This window comes from Nanorana parkeri, unplaced genomic scaffold, assembly GCF_000935625.1.
Source record: "Nanorana parkeri isolate BGI_ZX_2015 unplaced genomic scaffold, ASM93562v1 scaffold1527, whole genome shotgun sequence".
NCBI classification, from domain to species: domain Eukaryota; kingdom Metazoa; phylum Chordata; class Amphibia; order Anura; family Dicroglossidae; genus Nanorana; species Nanorana parkeri.
In genome coordinates, this window is record NW_017307795.1 from 130574 (window position 1) to 148161 (window position 17588).

General features: G+C 42.7%; 1 protein-coding gene across 1 annotated transcript in view; it reads right to left on the reverse strand.

Moving 5' to 3' along the window:
- Nucleotides 1-646: 646 nt before the first annotated feature.
- TMCO1 (transmembrane and coiled-coil domains 1) overlaps nucleotides 647-17588 on the reverse strand; it is an 18110-nt gene continuing 1168 nt past the window's right edge. Inside the window, exons 2-7 of the mRNA XM_018570387.1 lie at nucleotides 15251-15328; nucleotides 12503-12562; nucleotides 11144-11190; nucleotides 7361-7428; nucleotides 3086-3230; nucleotides 647-929 (exon numbers count right to left, since the gene is read on the reverse strand). Of these exons, the coding sequence (XP_018425889.1) occupies nucleotides 831-929; nucleotides 3086-3230; nucleotides 7361-7428; nucleotides 11144-11190; nucleotides 12503-12562; nucleotides 15251-15328 (497 nt within the window). The 3' untranslated portion in view covers nucleotides 647-830. The remainder of the gene's footprint in view (nucleotides 930-3085; nucleotides 3231-7360; nucleotides 7429-11143; nucleotides 11191-12502; nucleotides 12563-15250; nucleotides 15329-17588) is intronic.

Here is a 17588-nt window from a genome sequence, read left to right on the forward strand (position 1 = left end):
TTCTGCACCGCACATGCCTTTGATGAGGTTTGAACAGAAAATACAGTCAATAAAGATGCATAAAAAAAGCATCTATAGCATTTCCAACAGCTGATTCTTGGCAGCCAATAGCCTTAGAAACAAAGTCTTCAGAAAGGCTACATTTACCATTTATATCACTCATAGGTGGATGGGCCCATCTCCTTTAAATACGATATCCATTAGCTTGCAGTCAAAATGCCCTAATACATTGACCAGTTTGAAATAAATACAGATTAGACAGTACTCATTTTAGCTTTTTCTTCTAGGTTGTATATAATACACCTGATTGACAACCTGCACGGTATACCAAATCATTTGTTTTCAATGTACAGAGAACATTTTGTTTTAAAGTAGAACTCCAGGCAAACATTTTTTTTATTAAAATGTGCTGTGTAACAAATGGTAAATAAGGTGTATTGCACCTGCAGGATCACTGCCCTTTCATTAATATTTACAGTTTCATTCATGCCATAGAGTACAGCCTTCTCTATACCTGCCTGCTACGGTTCTCATACACAGAAGCCGTAGTATCGTTGAAATGCCCTCCTCTCCTCTTGTCCATTCCCAGAAGGCCTTGTATTACATGAGTCAAATATTTGTTAAACAGCACATTTTAATAAAAACATTTGCTGGAGTTCTGCTTTACACGATGTGTTCTAGGCTTTTCAATTTGCAAACACTATAAAAAAAATTCAGTGTGTGAAATAGTTAATTGTGTGTTCATAAATCAGTTCAGTTCAGTCTTCATAAATCAGTTCCACAGAGTCCTAGACTTTCAGCAACAAAAAAATTGTGGAATACTGTGCATCTTAGGAGAATTTCCCAGCTTGTGGTGGGGGTCCCAAGAATCCTCCGGCCTGTTTTGTAGCTGCTCGGGATGGTGCAAGCCCCAACATTTTTTGAATGTTCTAAATTAAAATAGAAAGAAGTTTATGTTATATTCATAATATCAAAATTTACATGTCTAGTGTGTATTTATTGCATTATATAATATTATATAATATACACACATACAACTTAGGTCAGTCATTTTTATTATCTATCGATCTATATGTATATTAGGGACTGATGCTAGTATCGGTGCCAATACAGAGTATTTGAGCGAGTACCTGCACTTGGCCAAATGCTCCCAATACCGGAACTTCCGGTATCAGGAACCCGGGCGGCGCGCACAAGCAGATTCCCTCAAAAGATGTATACAGCCGTTACCGGCTGTTCCATACAAGAGTTCAGGCAGCTCTATAGCCGTCTGAACCCTTGTATGTTAACCTCGAATATGCAGCCCCTCCCTCCGCTGCTGTGCCCCCTCCTGCTGCCGCTCTTCACCGCCGCTGCCGGTTGTCCCGGGCTCCGCCATCCCTGCTGCAGGCCGGGGGCCAGCACAGCGGCTGGTCACACTGTAAGCGTAAGAGAGATTAGCGTTTTACTACTTGCTGATCTCTCCTCCGATCTTTAACCCCTTCATGACTGAGGCCCTTTTTTCAATTTTTGCACCCATGTTATATTCCACATTTTAGGCCTGAAAATGACGTAAAACCCCCCAACATTATATATTTTCTGAATGCCAAGACCCTATAGAATAAAATGGTGGTAGTTGAAATCCGCCTTTAGCTGTCATTTCTCTGGCTACTATAGCCAGAGAAGAAGCTGGTGAAGCAGATATTGGGGCTCCCTAGGTGACATTAGGGGTCTTAGAGGCCCCTTATGCCTCCATAAAGAGGGCCTGTCATTGTATATTTGCTATCACATAGGGGGCTTGTTATCCGCCTAAGTGATAGCAATAAAGTTAAGGGTAACAAAAAAAAAAGTTTAAAGTCCCCGCACATATAAACGTAAATACGCATCGGGTGCGCCTGCGTGTGAAAAAAACAACGATTACGCCACACATGTTACATATCACCGCGGACGTCAAAGTGCGAGCAATAATTCTAGGGCCATTAATCACTGTTAACACTAAACGGTAAAAGCTTTTAAAGCGTCGCCTTTTGCCAATTTTATGTATGGTCGTTTATTGTGATTTCGCAGGTGTGCGCAATTTCAACGCTAAAAACTCCAGCGGTGATAAATACCACCAAAAGAAAGCGTTGTGTCCCCCAAAAAAAATGGTACAATATTGATTTCAGTACAGCGTTGTATGACTGAATAAATGTCAAAGTACCTCAGCGCTGCATATTAAAAAATGGCCTGGACAGGAAGGGGGTTTGACACCCCGGACTTCAAGTGGTGAAATTGGGAAATTTACAAAAAGAAGCTGTAAGGTCGAACTAAAATTTTGAGGCAAACTTCCATACTACACTAGTTTGCCTGGTCTCTATCTGTGACTTCCAAGACAAATGTATCAAAGATCTTCACTTTCTGTGCAAATACTTGTATATACCTAGAACCAATTGTACTGCTTTTAGAGAAGATTGGACCATTTCTATGTGTGCTACACAAATTGTTCAAGAGTTTAAATAGCTTAAAATCCATAATGCATTTAAATTAATTCATGCAGCAAAATAAACTACCGTATTTTGCGGTCCATAAAACCATAGGACGCAGGGAGGTCCGGCGCGCCTTATGCAGCACTCGACAGACTGTAGCTTCTGTCACAGCTTCTATGACAGAAGCTGTGACAGAAGCTGCAGTTAGTGACCGCTGAGACAGGTGGCGCTGTGATTACAGCGCCACGGTCTCAGTGATCACACAGAGCAGACGAAGAACGTCCATTCTTCGTCTGCTCTATGGTGATCTCGATCATCGCCGCTGCTCGGTTTTAATACAAGTGATCTCATTAGATCACTCGTATTAAACGAGCAGTGGCTAAGACTACTGAACGTGATCGCAGCCGCTGCTCGGCTTTAATACGAGTGATCTCATTAGATCACTTGTATTAAACGAGCAGTGGCTCCTGCTACTCGCCCGGCGCCCGAAACTGCATGTCTCGGGCGTCGGGATTCGCTCCATAAGACGCAGGCACATTTTCCCCCTCCTTTTGGGGGGAAAAAAGTGCGTCTTATGGAGCGAAAAATACGGTAAATAAAAATAAAAACTGGAAATTTCTAAGAACAGTTTTTATACTTACTTGACGGATGGACATAGTACAAAGTATGTACAGGAATATAAATGAGCAGTCTGTATAATCCTCCCCTAGCAAGTTTCTGTGAGACAGACCTTGAATATAGGAAAGGGGGAGAAAAGGCAACTTTGCTACGACCCGGCCATCAAAACTGGAGGGAGAAAAAATGTAGAAATGAAATGGTCACCTTCTGATACATTAACATTTATATTTACAAGGCACAATCTTTTTTTTCTTCAAATGAAATGTCCCTAGGTCTTTCTTTCCAAAGCGCGTCTCTGAAAATTTGAAGTGTAGACAGACACTGTAGACAAATTCTCCACTGGTGCCTATAGTGAAAGGGCCATATGCATCCACAGTACCATGAGGCCTTGTTTGTTCAGAGTATAAATGCAATGCCAAACAGAAAATAATGGAATAAGATGCAGGAGAGTTTTATTCTTTAACCACTTCCCGTCCGCCGATCGTTGAAAGACGGCCGGACGGGAGTATCCTGGATGCGGGTGGGCGTCTTTAGACGTCCTTCGTGCCGGCGCCCTATGGCGCGCACGAGCGGGAACCCGCCAGGATTTTAAACGGCCAGCTATGGCCGTTTGCATACAAGCGGGCCGGCGTCTGTTATGACGCACGATCGCTTGTACGAATCAAGTGAGGGTGCATCCCCCCTCCTTACCTCTGGTCACCGTCGCTGTCCCGGGCGTCCACCCGTCCCGGGCGATGTGGCACTGAGAACGGAGGGAGATCAGTCCGCGATCTCCCTCTGCTCTCCTCCCAGTCTCTGAATGCAGGAAGTGATGTATCTTACATCACTTCCGCATTCCTCTGTCACTCTCCGGTACAGAAACCGGAGAGAAGCTGATGAAGCAGATCTGTGCTTCATCAGCTTCTCTGGTGGTCCCTAGGTGACATTAGGGGTCTTAGAGACCCCTGATGTCTCCATAAAGGGGACCTGTAAATGTAATTTGTTATCACATAGGAGCACCCTATGTAAGGTAACCAAAGTTAAGTGTAACAAAAAAAAAACAAAAAAAAATGCTTAAAAAAAATACAAAATTTACACACACAAAACAAAAAATAAACCCACAATTTTTTTTAAATGAGCCCCACCACAAAGATAGGCAAAAATGCGTTACATGCGCCTACACGCAAAAATGGTGATTGCTCCAATTATGCTGCCCGAGTTACATATCGCCGCGAGTGTTGCAATGAGAGCAATAATTCTAGTGCCATCAATCACTGATAACACTAAACTGATGAGCGGTAAAATCTTTTAAAGCGTCGCCTATGGCAAATTTTGGCTATGGGTGTTTTTTTTGCGATTTCACAGGCGCGCGCAATTTTAAGGCTTGACATGTTTGGTGTATTTACCCGACGTGACCCCGCCTTTTATATTTTACCAAAAAATTGGGTAAAAATTATTGTTTTCTAAAATAATAAAGGGAAAACCATTTTTAAAAAAATATTCAGTACTTTTTTGTGTTATATAAAAAATAAAATAAAACCCCCAGTGGTGATTAAATACCACCAAAAGAAAGCTCTATGTGTCCCCAAAAAATGGTATAAAATTCATTTCAGTACAGCGTTGCATGACGGAATAAACGTCAAAGTACTGCAGCGCTGAATACTGAAAAATGGCCTGGACAGGAAGGGAGTGTAAACACCACAGTCAGCAAGTGGTTAATAAGAAAGCAATTGCAACCTAAGTGCAGGCAGGCCACTCTTCTCTATGTATAAATATTAACGTGTGCCAAGTTTTGTTTAGATCACTGGTTCCATGCTGGAAATGCTGCCTTACCACAAGGGGCAACGTGCAGATAAAGTGGGAGAAGACTTGCCATATTATAAAAAGTTGACCAGGAAACTTAACAGTTAGTAGGCACAAATTTTTGATTGAAAAGCAATTTGATTGGAGCAAAATAAAATGGCAGGAGCCAGGTAGCCAATGCCCCTTAAAAATTACAGCTGGTGCCTAACTTTGGAGATTCTTGTCAATAAGGCTGGCTCCTAAAAAATGTGCCGCCTCCTGGATTGGACAGACTGGCTCCTAAATTAAATATTCATTTGTCCACTCCTAGTCTATACCGTTTCAGTTTCAGGAATTTGTGTTAAAAAATAAGATTTTTGTTGCATTTGCAAATATATGTAAAGCAACAGGGTCATGCCAAGGCACCTTTGCAAAGTGTGGACTCCAGTCTAACAGAGCTCCCATTATTGGACATAAATAGCAATTAATAAATAGGAGCAGGTATGCTTTGGAGGTAAGCCCATTCCTCCTTAAAGGAGACACACTCAGTGGCAGCAAAAGACTATCTGCATAAGTTTTACAAGCAAAATTAAAAAATGTCAACCACTCATGACATTAACCACTTCAAGTCCGCGGTGTTAAACCCCTTTCCCATCCAGGCCATTTTTCAGTGTTCAGCGCTGCAGTACTTTGATTGACATTTATTCCGTCATGCAACGCTGCACTGAAATCAATTTTATAAAAAATGTTGGGGACAGACAGAGCTTTCTTTTGGTGGTATTTAATCACCACTGGGGGGTTTTTACCTTTATTATTACCCAATTTTTTGGTAAAAAATAAAAGACGGGGTCACGTCGGGTAAAAAGACACCAAACATGCCTTAAAATTGCGCGCGAAACCTCAAAAAACGACAATACCCAAAATTGGCCATAGACGATGCTTTAAAAGCTTTTACCGCTCATCAGTTTAGTGTTATCAGTGATTGATGGCCCTAAAATGATTGCTCTCATTCCGAAGTTCGCGACGATATGCAACATGTGTAGCACAATTGTCATTTTCGCATGCTGGTGCTGCGAACGCGTATTTACATTTAAAAGGTTGTACTTATTTATTTTTTTACTCTTTATGTTTTTTTACACTTGTTATTGCTATTACATAGGGGGATAACCATCCCCCTATATAATAGCAAAGGCACACATTTTTCTTTATGGAGACATTAGGGATCTCCAAGACCCCCAATGTCACTTGGGGACCCCAAAAGAAGCTGATGAAGCACAGATCTGCTTCATCAGCTTCTTCTCTCTGGCTAACCGCGCGCTGGGGGGCGCGAGCAGAAAAAAAACCCGCAAATGCGAGTCCACCGTCCGTTTTTTTGCAACGGGAGGACGGCAACAGGTTAAAGTCAGAATTTTTTCCCCCCTTCCTAATCCTGCTGTAGAGAATTACCTTAAATGATGCCTCTTGATTTGATCATCTTCTTCTTTACTGAACTTTTCAGCTGTTCCTCCAAAGTACGGTAACAGATTAAAGTCAAAATTTTTTCCCCCCTTCCTAATCCTGCTGTAGAGAATTACCTTAAATGATGCCTCTTGATTTGATCATCTTCTTCTTTACTGAACTTTTCAGCTGTTCCTCCAGCGCTGGTGTTGGTCTCTGATCCAGCGCTGACTCCTCTGTCCTCCTCTCCTCTGACGTCCCATGGAGTCTGTGCGGGTGCACGCTGCTCCATAGACTTACCTTGTGTCTCTCCACGTCTCCCGGCCGAACATCTGAACTGCACATTCGGCCGCTCCAAGATCCTTTGTGGGCGCCCAAGACTCTTTAGATGTTCGGATGGGAGGGCGCCGCGAAGACACAGGTAAGTTTAAAACCTACTTGCTAGCAGTAGATATATGCAAAAACCACGGAGGGTTTAATAACCCATTAACCCCTTCACGACTGGAGACATACACTGTACGTCTCCATCATGAAGTGCCTAAATGACTGCTCACGTACACTTTAGGTGAGCAGCTATACAGGGTTTTGAAATGTCGGTAACTGCTGAGAATCATGGTTACCGTTCATTGATGGATGCCTCAGTATTATACTGAGGCATCCATTAATTAAATAGTTAAGCTTTTGTAAAAGCTTCTTTCATCAATGAAAGAAAGAAGCTGTTACAAATACCAGGATCCAGCATTTGACAGCTGAAATAGCAGGAGCAGGACATGAGTTACTGCTTTCGCTATTTCACTTTTGAAAGCTCTATAGACATGGTGCAAGTCCTGATGTAAAGATACATTCTTCACCAAACGATACATTTCAGCAATAAGAAACAAAGTATTTGTTTTGCTGAAATGTATCAAACTTTTGATGTCTGAGGACCATCAGAAGCCTAGTGAGATCTAATCCGGTCTTGTTGCCAGGATCAGTGTAAGGTTATTATTGGCTGTTGCTACATTAGGAGCAGCCTAATAATATCCAAAAATTAATTAAATTAGCACGCAATCACTGCTTATTCATTTATCTGTAAACTTAGAAGATGATACACAACTTACATAGAGTTGAACATTCCCATCAAAGCTGTGAAACAAAATCCAATGGCAAACATGGACTTCATGCGGACCTATTGACAGGCATAAGCATTAGAAACCTTTGCCGACTCATCTACAATACAGTCTAGTAAATCTCAGTATACAAAAAATGTAAATTTAATTATAAAACATTTTTAAGAAAATGAATCACAGTACTCTGAGCGGCAGCAACTTCTTGTTCATTAACCCTTCCGTGCCCATGGGCCATTGATGCCCAGGCCAAATTTATCAGCGTCATCATGTGTCCGTTAACTTTTTGACTAAATAGCATACACATCACTTTTATAAAAAGGACATACTGTAATACTTTTATTTTGTACTCTGTTTAAATAAAAACTGCTCTGATTTTTGTTTCATCATAGGCTTACAAATGCAAAAAAAAAATGTTTATGGTTTAACTAATTTATTTTTTTATTTTTAATACTGCAATATAATAATTATAGTATTAAACCTATAGCACTGCCTATGCAAACCTCCAATTTGAATGGGATCACCCTGTCAAAACTGACATAATGATCACATGATCAGGAACTATGCTGATTTATGTCCGATCATCAGTGAGGGCCCCAGCTGTCAGTGACAACCAAGACTAAGAGCTACCAGCTGCTCTGTGTCACCAAAAGGGACAATGTATGCCTAAGCATGATTTCCCAGAGCATTTCGGGGTTTAGAGCGGTTATTATCTGGCCTCATCAAGCTCAATAGGCTTCAGAGGTCTTCTTTCTTCCTGATACCTCCTTAAATAGAATCAGTAAAGTGCACTATGCTAGCAGGTAGATAGTTTATCAGCCCCTTTGTGAAATGAATTAAAGGAGAACTATGAGGTGAGTGCTTTTCACTCATCCTCATATTCTAGCCAACCTGTGACAATTAAACTGTCACAGGTCGGCTCAGTAGATCAGGAAGTGAGCGAACACATACCGGCGTTCGCTCACTTCTCGATCCTGTCACTGCAGAGAACCGTGGCAGGGGAGGGACTGGATTCCCCCTCCCTGCTCCGATCCTCCAGCTCTGGCTGGTGTAACGGACGGGGGAGGGGGCGGGTACAGCTGGCTCTGCCTCTAGATACTCACGCAGCTGGGCGGATCCAGACAATTGTCGGAATGCGTTTCAGCTGCGGCGTCTCAGTATACCGCGCTGCAGCTCGCGGTATACTGAGCTTTGGGTAACGGGAGGACGATAGTTTGTGTCCTCCCGTTACCCTTCAGAGAACTATGGGGAAAAGCCCTAACCTCATAGTTCTCCTTTTATTTTAAAAATATTTTTTCTTTTTGAACTTAAAGTTTAAATTAAAAAATGCCCCCAAAATGATTAAAAGCCATAGACTAGCCGAAGAGCTACGGCTTTTTCAAAGAATCGCCAACACCAATGGATAATTTTGGGTACTGTAGTTTTTCACCAGTGACATATCTGGTATCTACTTAAAGCAACCTCATCTTTTATATTTTAGCAGAAAGTTGGGTATTATAGTTTTGTTTGTGTGCAATAAAATTCATGTCAGTGTATTTATATACCAATATAGATTTGATTAAAAGTAGCGCAATTGTGTGAAACAAATTTAAACTGCCACAATTGTATTCTACATGGTCTCTATAATGTTTGGGAGGTTTAAGTAATCCTCAGGCCTAAAATTTGCATTTGAACATGCATGCAAAAAAATTTAAACATGGCGCCGGCAGCAAAAGGTTGCAGAAGTGAGTGAATGTGGCGATTCATTTTCTTTTCTCAAAAATATAGAGATTCAGCAAGAGTATACATTTCTTAAATAATCAATTCAGAGATGAGCGTATTATCAAAAGTAAAGGTTAGTCATATAAAATATATGTAGCAGTAGTAAACAATTCTCATATAATCAACTGAGAGACATTTAAAAGGAGAACTATGGGGTACTACTTTTTCTTTATTTACTCCTTTAGCCTAAGGAATGCAATAATAGTGTAATTTGCTCCTATAAGCCAAAATGCACCCTAAGCCTGTAAACCCTTCTTTAACATGCTGGGCGGGGCTAAGTGCCGCAATGAGGAGAGATCCCGATAATACTGTCAGGATCCTGCCCAATGATCTTCGTCACTGTGACTGACAGTGATCGCTGAGAGCTGCTGCGCGTCCACGAACATAAGGACATGCGCAGCAGCTCTCCCCACGCAGCTCTCTCCTTACCTTCACGTCCCGTCGTCTGTGCCCGCCTTCCAGACAAACTGCAGTGTAGCCTTGGATCCCCTCCCTCCTTCATCTGCCCCGCCTACTCCACGTGCTGTCTGCAGGGATCCCCCAGTGACAAAATTCACCATATATGGACTTGCTCATATGTGGTAGGATGCCACATATGAACAAGTGCATATATGGTGAATTATCATGTCACTGGGGATCCCTGCTGATCAGATGCTTGCCAGTCTGCAGGGATCTCCAGTGACATCATTCACCATATATGGACTTGCTCATATGTAGTAAATGCTGAAGAGAGCCTCCTTTCCCCTCTCTCTTCAGCGATCCCCAGTGATTCTAGGATGTCAGCGTGACACAGGGGAGAGGGAGAGGGGGAGAGGGGGAGAGAGAGAGCAGGGGAGGGACTGGATTCCCCCTCCCTGCTCCGATCCTCCAGCTCTGGCTGGTGTAACGGACGGGGGAGGGGGCGGGTACAGCTGGCTCTGCCTCTAGATAGGCACGCAGCTGGGCGGATCCAGACAATTGTCGGAATGCGTTTCAGCTGCGGCGTCTCAGTATACCGCGCTGCAGCTCGCGGTACACGAGGTAGTACAGCTGTGAGAGAAAACACGGCCACATCAGTAGGAGAATTTGAAAAAAAAATCTGAGGGCGGGCTGGATCAACTGTTAACGTCCCCTAAGAGGAAAGGAGCATGGAGCAGGGCTGCAGGTGGCCGCTTCCTGTGGGTTTTGATGACTTTATCTGTGATGTGCTGTGACTTCAGAAAAAAGGAAGAATGCTAATATAATAAAAAGGTAAGGAGTATTTTTATTTGCCCTCAGGTCATAATTCTCCTTTAAAGCTGCTTGATGCTAAAACGATTAAAACTTTTCTTTTGTCGTGTGAGAAATGTATTATACATGTGTGTGTATGTGATACATCTGCTTGCATCTACAAATCATTATTTAATACAGCATTTCAACTAACCAGTTTAGTCTTACAAGATTACATAAGAACATAAATGTAATCTACTGCAGCTTAAGGGTTCATTCACACGTGTGCAGGGTCATACACCACCCAGATAGCGTACTTCTGGGACAGGTAGGGCACTGTTTACATTCAGCTGTGGATAGGAAGCCTGTATAACTCAAAGTCCGCATTTGTCCGAATGTAAATGCTCAAGGAGTGACTACCGTTGATTAGGGACAGATGAGCTGTTCTGGAAGGCAACAGCCTGCATCCAGATAAGGGCATCTGTTCTAGCTGCAGGTAATTGCTCCTTGAGCGAAGAAGAACAGTACATAATTATACTATTTGTACTACTAAAGAACCCAACAAAAATAATATTGGACCAAATACACAGGCCCATAGCAGAAATGTAAAAAAATTTAATAAGTGGCATAGAGAGACGAGCTGAAGTGGCTAAAAGTTATAAAAGGGTACTAGAGACCAGAAAAGCTTTCTGACTGCTTGTTTCTACCTCTCTCTGTATTTGTGGTATACAGATAACTGCAGAAAAGACTTCCGGGAGTTTTTGTGACTGATCTATATACAAAATACACTTGAACAGCTATGTTCCATTGGATTGCAATATTACATACCATGGATAGATCACGGTTATTATTTTTTAACTTCTCCTCCTGACGTTCTGTAAAAACAAATAAATCACATTGGTGTCACAGAAATGCATATAAAGTGTCTGGTCAATCAATGCCTCAACAAATTGGAAACACAGAGACCAGATGGAGCTTACACAGGAGTCAGTAGAGAAGCTATTGCATGGTCAAGGACACAATTGTTGGTTTTATAATTCAGTCAAGGTTTATTGAATGTATTGCTGGGAGAAAATTAAGTTTGAAATCAAAGTAGACATAGCATCAGCCATATGTACTTGTTACAAATGTTGCAGTCTGGGGACAGGAGACTTAAGAAATGCTTCCTCTTGTCTGCAGCAGACTGATGACATCATTTCAGGCACAGCAACTTGACTGGAGCTCAGGGATGGCTTGTTGATATATATATATATAATTTTAAGACACTGTTACTGTATATTGTGATACATCAGGAATCTTTTAATGGCCATCTTATTAAAAGCTGGAGACAGAGTTACATATACCCAATAGCCAATCAAAGTCTGCAGTATTTTATAAAATGTACAGATACAAGGTCTTAATACACAGCAGAGTTTGTTGAATGAGGAATCTCAAATTAGGTCATAAGCATAGCATGGAAACAGTCATACAGGAACTGTACAAATGATTCCCAAAAATCATCCATTAGTGGGCATGACAACAAGTGGTAGAGTGCCCCTAAACAGCAGCTGGCAGGAGAGCAAGGGATCAGGCAGGTTAGATAACATGTTCTGATAGCTATTGCTCGACCAGCAACATCTCCACCGCTTTCTTTTAAATTACCTTGCTAGGTTGGCACAGCCAACTTCACAAGTCCATACAGAACTATACAGAGCTTAAAGTTTTGCTGGATTGATAGCAGCCAGAAAAAAACATTTTTTACTTTGAGGTGGAAAAAAAAATGGTGGTACATTTTTAAAGCACATTGATGCTTGTGCCCCACTAGCTTAGGGAGCCTGAAGCTGGCAGGGTGCAACAAAATAGAATTGGAGCTTCTGGTTAAAAAAAAAAAAAAAGGAAGAAAAAAAAAAAAAAAAAAGCTTAAAAATTATGTCACCTGTGGAAGTGGCTCTCCTCCATTCACAGAATACTCTCTGCTGACAAGAAGTACCTAAGGCTCAATAGCGCAGGCTGCATTTTACAAATAGATTTCAAAATACACACTGAAGTATTGAAAAAAAATGCAGGGTAGAAGGGAGAGTGGATAGTGATATCTGCTCTTTTTTTAAATTTTGTATCTGCATTATAATTTACGATTTAAGTAGTTAGAACAAAAAAAAACCAATGTGAAAAACTAGTTTCATACAGGTCACAAGGAGGTACAATTACCTATTTTTTTCTTTTGTGTACGTCCAGCAGATTCTGTTATAGCCTCCTTTTTCTTTTCCACTGTATGTGCAAAAAAACACAGAAAATTGAGTATAGCCATAAAATTGTATTACTCACCATTATGCAGCACAGGTTTAGTGGTCAACACAGTAAAACAAAAGCATTAACAAAATAATGTATACCCCAGAGCACGACCGAGACAATATAATAAATCTCACAATTTCACCTACACAGTTAATGTTTGGGTTCATGTAGGGCTGCAGCTAACGATTATTTTCAAAATCGATTAGTTGGCCGATTATTAAGTTCGATTAATCGGTTAAAAAAAAAAAAAGGCTCCAGTGATGGACTACTAGTTTGTATTGAGATTGTAGTCCATCACGGGAGCAAGCTTGGAGCGGTGGAAGTAAAAAAAAGTGTGGAGTGGAATATAGTACATTATACAGCGGCGCAATGCAAAATACCAGCAGCTTTAGAGGAATACAACAAATCGCAGCAATAGTACACCATAGTGTACTATTGCTGGGATTTGTAGTCCTCTGTAGCTGGCGTTATTCTGCATTGCGCTGTATAATGATTATATGGCGCAATGCAGAATACCACTGACCAGTTATAGAGGAACAAATCCCAGCAATAGTACATTATACAGGCTGCTTAATGTATTATTGCTGGGATTTGGTGTTCCTCTATAACTGCTGGTGTTCTGCATTGTATTGTGCATGGTATCCTGCATTGTAGTGTATTGTGCATGGTATAATACGGTGGCACAATGCAGAATGCCACCAACTAATATATATTCTGGTCAGTGGCGTAACAACCGGGGGGGGGCTTAATCGCCGGCCGAAAATTGCACTTTTGGCTAAATGCTGAAAGTGTCATTTTCCTGCAGATACATCGGTGCGGTGCATCCACTAGGTTCATGTGCAAGGATGCATAGAACCCATCCAAGCTGATTGTGTTGCACAAACTCTAGAGGTTGTATCGAGAAGTGCTTCTTAAAAAGGAGAACTATGGGGTCAGGCGGTTTTCCCCATAGTTCTCCTTAGGGTAACGGGAGGACACAAACTAGCGTCCTCCCGTCACCCTAAGCTCAGTATACCGCGAGCTACAGCTGCAGCCGGAGACGCCGCAGCCGATCCCGACATCAAGATCCGCCCAGCTGCGTGAGTGACAGCTGGCTCTGCCTATCTAGAGGCAGAGCCAGCTGTACCCGCCCCCTCCCCCGTCCGTTCCGCCAGTCAGCGCTGGCGGATCGGAGCGGGGAGGGGGGAATCCAGCCCCTCCCCTGTCACGGCAGAGAGCCGTGACAGGATCGAGAAGTGAGCGAACGCCGGTATGTGTTCGCTCACCTCCTGATCTACTGAGCCGACCTGTGACAGTCTCATTGTCACAGGTCGGCTAGAACTATGAGGCGAGTGAAAAGCACTCCTCATAGTTCTCCTTTAACCTTTTTTTAAACACAACATGGAAGATGGGTCTCAAATATCCATCTACACAAGCTCCACAGGAAACATGAAGCCAGTGGATAATTCATGCCATCAGTTAGTAAAAATGTCAGTCTCCATAGGGTGGCTCTTAAAAAAAAAAAAACTTCAGAGAGAGACTTCAAGGACAGTTCTTTATGACGGATTGTGCTAATGATGCAGAATGAAGTCAACTAAACAAGCTACAATTAATGTGTTATATTAATAAAGTGTGTATCAAAGCGATATGGTAAATCATGGGGATCTCACTTGATATTTTAGAATGGCATCCAAATTCTATTAGAAATGCCGTACTTCATAAGCCTTATAGCAGCTTGGTGTAGGGCAAGCAATTACTGTACCTACATTCAGAGGACGGTGTGACAAATGACATACAGAGGAAGGGCTGGGTTTTAGTCATGAAAAATACATAGCCGGAATCACATCTAAACTTTGTAGTAACATGCGCAACTCAGTAGCGCACAAAACAGACAGCAATGCCATTCATCAATCATCTGTGATCATCATCATGATGAAGGTGCATAATATCAAGTAGGGATGCACCAATACCGATACTAGTATCGCTCACTGACTTCTGGATCATCTCCCTGCAGAGAGCAGTGACTGTCAGCCACGGCTCCCTGCAGGGATTCCCCCCTCCCCACTCCGATCCTCCAGCGCTGACTGGAGGAACGGACGGGGGAGGGGGCCGGGACAGCTGGCTCTGCCTCTAGATAGGCAGAGCCCGCTGTCACTCACGCAGCTGGGTGGATCTCGACAGTAATGTCGGGATCCGGCTGCAGCGGTCTCAGTATACTGCGAGCTGTAGCTCCCGATATACTGAGCTTTGGGTAACGGGAAGACGCCAGTATATGTCTTCCCGTGACCCTTAAGAGAACTATGGGGAAAAACACTTACCCCATAGTTCTCTTTTAAAGCAGAATCCTTTTATTTATTCCTATGGAGATGCTGTCTATTCTGTGTCCAAGCAGCAGAACTCTCTCCTGGGGAACTGATAGGAAATCTCTCCAATGGGGAATAAAACAAAACTGCATCTTCAGCGGAGTGTGGAAGGGTTAATGCTCCTGACAATGGGATTATTGCTGTCGGTGCCAGTCTGTCCCTCACAAATCAGCACCCTCCATTTCTTGTACAGATGTCACAGTGCCAGGAAGGGAAAATCTCCCCAACTGGGTCACTGACTAAAAAATGATAACCTGATAGAAATGTCACCTCTTCCCCACATTACACAAAACAAAAAAGGGTGAAACTTTCATGGACTTACATTTTTTACTTTGCTTCTCAACCTCAGCTTTCAATCTCTTGTACTTGTCCGTTCTGTACACCAACACCCAGGTTATACCTAGAAGGTAAATACATAAAATAGAGGTAAAGGAATACAACAGGATGTCACCATGACTTAATGGTTAGCACTTCCACCTTGCAGCAATGGTGCTTGGTTCATGTACTGACCAGAACACCATCCGCATGGAGTTTGTACATTCTCCCTGTGCTTACATGGGCTTTCCTCAGGTACTCAAGTTTCCTCCCGCACTCAAACACATGCAGGAAGGTTTAATGCCTGCTGTCTAAACTGGCCCTAATGTGTATATAAGATAGGAACCTTAAAGGAGAACTAGGAGGTGAGTGAAAATCACTCGCCACATAGTTCTAGCCGACCTGTGACAATGAAACTGGTCACAAGTCGGCTCAGTAGATCGGGAAGTGAGCAAACACATACCGGCGCTTGCTCACTTCTCGATCTATACCTGCAGAGAGCCGTGACTGTGACTCACAGCGCCCTGCAGGGATTCCCCCCCTCCTCCCTCTGGATAGGCAGAGCCAGCTATCAATCACGCAGCTGGGTGGATCTTGACAGTGATGTCGGGATCCGTCCCGGCTGCGGCGTCTCAGTATACTGAGCTTTGGGTGACGGGAGGACGCTAGTTTGTGTCCTCCTGTTACACTTAGGAGAACTATGGGGAAAAGCCCTGACCCCATAGTTCTCCTTTAAAGTGTATTTCCACTTTTACAGTCAAATCTGAGAACACCCCTCTATACGTCTGTTACGTGTTCCCGTTCACACAGCTTACTGAAAATAATTAAACAATATTTCTTACCTTTTACGTGTGTAGCATGGCATTGCAAGCTTCTCTCTCTATTTCCAAGTGATGGAAATTCTGTCTGTCCCCATAAAAAGACTAGGGACAGACTGAGCTTCCCCTCATTAATATTCAATGCTTCCAGATCTTTAACCCTTTGTTAGGACAAACCTTAAAATTTAGTTTACAGCTGATAATCTGCCAGCACAGTCCAGACGGGGTTAATTATGTTAACATTACCCTGCCCAGTCCCCCTTGTATCCCAGAATAGAACTCAGTACAGAGAACACGTTTTCTTTCAGGGTAGAGCATGCGAGAGTGGACGGCCCAGCTGCCTCTACCTGGGACTAATAAAAGGAACAGGGCGGAAAATTGTTGGCCACGCAGGGGACTGCAGACAATGAAGAAGAGAAAACTATACAGGTGAAACTCGAATAATTAGAATATCGTGCAAAAGTAATTGCAGTAAGTGCTGCAAAAGGGGCCCAAACCAAGTACTGAGTACATATGCATGCTTGTACTTTTCAGAGGTCCGATATTGTTCTATGTACAATCCTTGTTTTATTGATTGCATGTAATAATCTACTTTTTTGAGGTTGTGGATTTGGGGTTCTTGGGGTTTTCATGAGCTGTAACCCATAATCATCAGAATTATGACAAATCACGGCTTGAATTATCTTGCTTTGCATGTAATGAGTCTATCTCATATATTAGTTTCACCTTTTAAGTTGCATTAGTGAAATAAATGAACTTTGCACGATATTCTAATTATTCGAGTTTCACCTGTATATTCCCCCATCCATCCTCTGCTGTCAGCTATGGTATTCTGACAGGCGGCACCTGCAGCCAATCTGCTGCAGTCACTGTCCTGGTACTATAAAATAGCTGGCAGGGGAGACTCTTCCATCCGTGCTTTTAGCATGAATAGTGGAATATAACAATGTATGGGCAGCTTTAGAGAGGAACTCAGTGATAGTATAAAACTTTCCCTTGCAGTGCAGGGTATTGCTCGTTTTGGTCTAAGGGTGCAAATAAAGATTTATTCATCTGCTCCTCAGTCCTGCGGTGGTCAGCGCTCACCTTTCTCCCCCTTCTACTCTGGCTATGGAATGTCCCTCGGCATCCTCACATCTAATGCCAATCAATGGACCTGCATAAGATGTAATGGCATCATGGGTCCTTAGACTGCAGCAGCCCAGGGGAGAAGAGTCTGCGGGGACTGGTCCAGCAGCCACACGGGACTGAGGATCAGGTTTGTTTGGTTTTTCTTTATTTGAGCCCCTAGACAAAAGCGAGCACTTAACCCTTGCAGTGGGGCTACAGTGGGTGGTTAGTTTTGTAATACACACAGGAAGGAACCAGCAGAAATCAGCCAAAATTCAAACCTTGGGTGGCCTTATCCCCTCAATGATGATCAGATCGACTTTTGCTGAAGGGACACGCTGGAAAAATAATTGGCTGGACGGTGCTTGCAGCCAATCAGCTGTCAGAATACAATGTACACAGCAGGAGTTTTGTTCA